General features: G+C 40.0%; 1 protein-coding gene across 3 annotated transcripts in view; it reads right to left on the bottom strand.

The window, feature by feature from the left end:
- Positions 1–565: 565 nt before the first annotated feature.
- Positions 566–7,030, bottom strand: part of clockb (clock circadian regulator b) — an 18,726-nt gene continuing 12,261 nt past the window's right edge. Inside the window, exons 21-25 of one of the 3 annotated variants that reach the window (XR_014593117.1) lie at positions 6,217–6,413; positions 5,963–6,092; positions 5,069–5,203; positions 4,330–4,950; positions 566–1,270 (exon numbers count right to left, since the gene is read on the bottom strand). Coding sequence is in view for 2 of the 3 variants with exons in the window: in XM_083909291.1 (XP_083765417.1) it covers positions 4,663–4,950; positions 5,069–5,203; positions 5,963–6,092; positions 6,217–6,413 (750 nt within the window). In the remaining variant the exon portion in view is untranslated. Of the gene's footprint in view, positions 4,951–5,068; positions 5,204–5,962; positions 6,093–6,216; positions 6,414–7,030 lie in introns of all 3 variants that reach the window. The other 2 variants (XM_083909291.1, XM_083909292.1) reach the window with 2 other exon arrangements.

Here is a 7,030-nt window from a genome sequence, read left to right as displayed (position 1 = left end):
TAAAGAGTAAAACATCCGTAACTGTGTTTATAAACTACATACTAACGAGTATTCATGTGTTATAAATGATGAATTCAATATTTATTTATAATAATGTGTATTTATTATAAATTGTTAGCCAACATTTGAAAATGGCAGTTCATGGAAGAGGCAGAGAAGACGTGAACGCACCATACATGAACGACCACCAGGTGCTGCTCCTGCCACTTTATTAGGTGTCCTCTGTACCTAATAAAGAGGCCTGTGAGTGTATATATATATATACACATATATATATACATATATAAATATATACATACATATATAAATATATACATACATATATAAATATATATATACACATACATATATATATATATATACAAATATATACATATATACATAATTCAACGACACAAATTGTCCATTGTTATCCTATAAGTGTTGAAATATGTGGGTGTAAGTGGTGCCGACAGACCATAATAACACAACAGAAGTACAGTAGACGTGTGTCAGGGATAATATTTGCAACATTTTTTTAAATTTTATTTGTCAAAAAAATGACCAAGAGAGGGGGAAAAAGGGATTATAATAGCAAACATTTTTGCTTCAAAATATTCATGATTATTATTATAATTATTATTACATTTGACTTTTTTTTTTGGGAGGGGGGTTTAGATAAAGGGGGCACAGTTTAAGAGCAGAAAGGGGGGAGTTATACATACATACAGTACAGGTGAGCATAGCACCATTTTACACGGAATACTGGTGTACTTAGCTTTGTGTATGTGTACAGTTTTCTCTTTTTTTTTAATACGTGGCAACCAAACATTTCAAACATCCTCCTTCCCCCCATACATTTCACTTTATGTGAGGTTTCTTTTTTAAAAAAAACCTGTAAATTGCAGATTGTATAATAATCATCATCATCAGATGATTCCACGGTGCGGAGCCACACGCCTTTAACGTCCTTCATCAAAAAAAAACACGCCGATCTCTCCGTAAAATCAACACTTACAAACATCCACGAGTCTGTTTTAAAAACACCTTTACATTCTTTGGGCTGGATATCAGTGACACAAACTATAGAGATTTATCAAACATAATAATCCTTTAAAGTGATGCTTTCATAGAGGATCTACATATATTAGCTATGTGATGATGATGATGATGATGATGATGATGGGTGGAAGACCTGGTTTGAATAGTAGGTCCCTCAGTGTAAAGTTGTATTTGTTGTTGTTGTTGTTGTTGTTGTTGTGGAAAGACCCAAGAGGAGGATTTGTCTTTGCTTAAAAATAAAAATAACAAAATAAAAAAAATCAAACAAATTGCTACTTAACGCTATATTAAAGTTGCTTTTCTGAAGGTTACTATTCCAGACTGGTCCGATGATGTGTAGTTAGTTAGTTTTTGTCAGGGCGGCGTGTCATCGTAACACAATAACAGTGCCCAGTTTAGCTTAGCTTAGCATTGCCGTCCATCCTTTCCTCACACACACACACACACACACACACGAATATATACACAGATGTTTCCATATGAAAATATAGTGGGTTACAGTGACGGTTAACACGCACACACACTTTCTCTCACACACACACACACAAACATGAATTCAAGTTGAGCTGTCCCACACACAGGCTTTCAGAACACTGAGCCCTAATGACGAGGAAGTTTCTTGAATAATTACAATTATTACTTTATACTGCAACGCAAGAACTGATTGGCTATCAGGGGGAAGCCAATACTGACTCCCGAGTGATTCAAGAACACACACACACACACACACACACACACATATTCTTGTACTTGCGGCATACTGAGGACCGGGTAAAAGTGCCGGCAAAGTGAGGACCAGCATTTCCACTTAATATAAATCAACACAATTAAAAATATCTACTTCATGAATGACATCTATGAAGAACTACTAGGCGCAGTACCATATAATGTCTGCAGGTGGAGCCCGTTTAGCATGTTTACGACCGGCCAAAATGTCCTCGCTTCGTAAAAAATGACCTCACTTTTTTGGGTTAAAAAGCCTCACTGGTCCTCAGTGTGCCGCAAGTACAAGAACACACACACACACACACACTGGGTGATAATACAACACATTCTAAATGCTCCGTTGCCAACCACCGTCACTTCCTGCAAACCAAGGCTTCTCTGTTTGATATGGCTTATTATTATGACTGTATATATTTTACAGGACGAGGACCGCGTTTTTCCATTTTTTTATTTTTTTTTAAACTTCAAATGGATCGCGGTCCAGTCCTGGTTTTCACTGCGGTTTGAGAACTGAGAGCTGAACTAACTGCATGAGGGGTTTCTGAGGCCGAGGAAGAGGAATGAGGATAAAACACTGAGTATACTACACTGTAAAAAAACAAACAATAAAGTTGAGAAAACTCAAAATTTCGAGTTTTTAAAAAGGAGTTTTTAAAAAGTTCCATCGACTAATATTATTTTGTTAGACAAACACGTAAGTTAGAGTTGGGCCAACTGAAAATTCTAAATGTAATTTTGAAATTATCTGGACAAGATTAGTTAGCCAAACTAGGGGTGGGCACTAGCTTAACGCGCGTTAACACGTAACGCCGTTTCCATGACGACTGGCAGGAAAAAGACGCGCGTGACGCCATGTTTACGTGCCGTGACACTGGAGTCCAGGCACCGTTTATCGGTTAGCTCCATTAGCTGCGTTAGCTCCTTTAGCGCCGTTAGCGCGCCTCAAGTCAAACTGGAGCGGTCTGTTTTATTAAAAGAAAAGAGCAGCGCTACAAATAACGTTAGCGTACCTGTGTACTACTTATGTGTGCCTCTGTTTTTAAAGGTTAGCGTCACTTTAGAGACTCAGATTAACAATCGGGATTCACGTAAACATGGCGTCTCGCGCGTCTTTTTCCGGTCAGTCGTCATGGAAACGGTGTGGTGCATTAAAGTTGATGCCGTTAACTGCCGTTGACGCCGTTAACTGCCGCTGACGCCGCTAACTGCCGCTGACGCCGTTAACTGCCGCTGACGCCGCTAACTGCCGTTAACGCATTAGCGTTGACGCCGTTAACTGCCGTTAACGCGCCCACCATTTTTGAAAACAGAATATTAGTTGATGGAACTTTTTAAAAACTCAAAACTTGATTGCAGTAAGTTTCCTTTTCTCAACTTTTTCTTTTTTAACAGTGCAGAAGACCATGAGACAGTGGCGCAACAGTCCCTCGATTTCAATCTGAACAAAAGCCGACAACGCGGTTCTTTACATTTCTGGATCTCAACAACCTCTCTGACCACAACAAAAACAGTTTCTCTTTAAGTAAACAAATACTGACTGAATGAATACGCTTCAGATTTGACTCCACGCTCCTTTATGTTGCGACACTTCCTGCCCTCTCTGGTCTTTTGCAGCATCAACTGTCTAATCCTAATCCTGATCCTGGTCTGGGTTCCAGACTGAGGCAGAAGCAACAAAAACTTCCACCCACATTCCTGAGAATACAAGTACCATCCAGCAAAAAAACTCCCTTACTAAGTCGATTATTGTATAAGACACAAGGGGCAACACACACACGCACACAAACAAACACTCTCATGCAAACACACACGCGTACGTACGAAGATTGTATTCACACGTTAGCTCACAGAATCACACCACAGATAACAAACTAGGTCTCGACAGTGATTTACTGTACACAACCACATCAAGTGCTGAAGTTTTCAGGGAGAGGATAAACCATTTTTCTTTTTTAAATGTTATGTATAGGGCTCTCTATTTAAAAAAAATAATCCCTACTATATATACACACACGCTAACGTATATTTAGGGCTAATATTTTTTGTTGAAAAATATATACGCCTTTCAATAGTCTGCTTGAAATCAAAAAAGTGTCTGGTATTGGCACTTTTTGGGGGGGCGATCGCTAAACCCGTCACACGTTACAGCGATCATCCTGCAAATAATTCAGTTTTAACTGTCGTTTTTTTGTGGTCTTGCCAAAACATAACGTAGAAAGTTTAAAAAAGAGCCGCTATCGGTGACACAACGAGCCACTTTCAAACAAACTGACGGAACTTTAAAGCCTTAATGTGGACTTTGTTGTTGTTTTTTGGGGTAAGTGGGAGGAGGGAGGGTTGGGTTAGGGGAGTCTCTGCTCCGTCTTTGACCAGAAAACACTCGAAGAACGTAAAAATTCAGTTTTCAAAAGCGACTAATAAAAGCTTACACAGTTATTTCTTTCCATGCAATCATATAAAATACTACATTTCTGTTTCCTGGTTAGGCTATACTTGATATTTACACATTTTCTTGATATCATACAGTTAAATCTGTACAAGGGTCGGTCCACTTTGACGCACCTTTTTCTTTTTTCTTTTCTTTTGAAAAGTCTCCGTGTCGTTCGTTAACCGCGGCGATTGAAAGGTTCTCTGGATTTTTTTCGTGGAGCAGCGTCCACGGACGCCAGAAACTCCACTCCACCTCCTCCTCCTCCTCTTCCTCCTCCACGCGACGGAAAAACAGTGGATCCGAATCCGTCCTGTTGCCGTGGAGACAATCGTAAAGCGAGTTCCTCGTGGACTCTTTCCTTTTTCCTATGATTCACTTTGTTTAGTTGGAGGAAGGGAGGGCAATCGTGACGTGGGGGAAAGGAAATCTGCGGCAGCCGCTGTGAGAGTTTGGCTCTCAGACTTTTACTGAGGTTGGCTGCTAACACTGTCAGTCCTGTGCGACGACGGAGCTTTCTGCTGTTTCTGGGGCTGCGGTTTCAGCTGGTGCTGGTGCCTCTGGTGGTGAGATTGATGCTGTTGTCTTTGTTGTTGCTGCTGCTGCTGCTGCTGCTGTTGATGTTGTTGTTGTTGTTGCTGCTGCTGCTGCTGCTGCTGCTGTGTGGCCTGGGTGAACGTGCCCTGTTGTTGGAGTGGGAAAGCTGCCTGCAGAATCAGCTGCGTAGACTGGTTACTGTGAAGAAGACGAGTGCCCTGGAAAAACCACAAAAACAGTGCAAGGATTTTAGAATAAATTCACAGCGTCCCCTCTTTCTCGTCTGAAATAAGTCATTGAAGCATTTCGACATTTTCCGCCGTCCTTTACCGATACCTGTAGAAATTGCTGCTGTTGCTGCTGCCCCTGCTGGCCGCTCTGAGCCACAACCGCCGTCTGGTTTTGGCCATCGGGTTGACCTTGAGTGGGCTGGGCTGGTTGCAGAGTCAGGGTTTGCGTCTGCCCCCCCTGCTGAGAATGACACAGGAGTTAACGGAGAACAAAACGGGGGGATAGTGGAAAAAAAAGACATGAAAAATAAAATAAAAATTTTAGATTTAGATTTTTCTTCAATACCTTTTTGCTTTTATATACACATATGTATATATATACACACATATATACACATATACATACATATACACACAAACACACATATATTTGTATATATGCATGTATATATACATACACACATATATACAAATACATATATATACACACATACACATAAATATATATACACATAGATATATATTTATATTAACCTACATATACATATGTATATATGTACACACATACACACATATATATACACACAAACATATACACATATATTTGTATATATGCATGTATATATACATACACATATATACAAATACATATATATACACACATATACATAAATATATATACATATACATATATATACATACATAAATATATATACATGTACATATATATATATATATACACACATACATATATATACATAGACACACATACATATAATTATATATATATATATACATACACATATACATACATATATATACACACATATACATATATATATACATACACACACATATACATATATATACATACACATACATAAATATATATATATATATATATATATATATATATATATATATACATACATATACATATACATGTATAACACTAAACTAAATCTGTTTTCTTCATGAGTTCTTATGGATTGATCTTTACCTGTTGCCCACCAAAGGGGTTGTACGCCGTGACCACCTGTCCCATAAACATGGAGGTGGGCACCATGACCGCACCGCACGCCATTGGAGCCGTCACCAGCTTGGTCACCAGCTGCTGCGCTGCCGGAAACCTGGGAGAGAGACAAAATTAAGGAAAAAGTACAGTGTCAATTACTCAAGTCTAAGTAACATTATGTGGTTTCGGTTATTCTTATACTGCATAGCGTATCCAGGTTTGGATGGTCGTCCTCTTACCTGATCTGTCGGTCTTGTGTAAAGGTGGCCACAGTTGTCCCTTGAGGCGTGTTGTTCTGTGGCAGGCTGGTGCTGATCTGCAGCACGTTGGGCTGTCCCGGCTGTGAGATCATCATGGTGTTGTAAAGGGGAGCAGACACGGCACCCTGGGTCTGAGGCTGAGCCTGGGCGGGTTGTTGTTGGGGCTGACGCTGGGGCTGGAGAAGTGGGGAAGGAAGAGAGGAAAATGTCATGTTAACAGACCGAGTACGGACGATTGCAGGAACATAAAAAGAAATCCAACAGAGAGGTAACTATTTTTACTGCAAGAAGGGGGAGACAAATCCATTTTTTCTTTTACTTTAAACACAACATAAAACCAACGAGTATACAGACAGTGAAAGAAGATGGAAGTTGATTAATTAATTTGTATTAATTAAAGGTGATGGGTCTGGTAAAGGCTGAACAGAAGTTAAGACATGAGTGGAACGAGGAGAGCCTGTGTGGCCTTCACAGAGCAGCGGGTGACTCTATTGTTACATGTACTGTGGCCGCGACCGCGTCACAACCCCCGTGTGAAGCCTCTCACATGATCACACACATACAGCATTCCATCATCGGAATGACGTGTGAACGCGACAGGCCCTGCGGAACAGTGGCGTCTTCTGTGGCTCGACACGCAAATGTGACCGAGAAATAACTTCAAACAAGCGTTGCTAAAGAGCCGACGTGACCTTAGATATGGTATGCAGTGCTTTTTTCTCCTTCAGTGTTTTGCTGAGGATGGAAGAATCCAGTCAAAAATTTTACATTTCTGGTCTGACCTGAATTTGCA

The sequence above is a fragment of the Microchirus variegatus genome, assembly GCF_963457635.1.
Source record: "Microchirus variegatus genome assembly, chromosome: 23".
Classification (NCBI taxonomy): domain Eukaryota; kingdom Metazoa; phylum Chordata; class Actinopteri; order Pleuronectiformes; family Soleidae; genus Microchirus; species Microchirus variegatus.
This window is presented reverse-complemented; position numbering and strand designations above follow the sequence as displayed.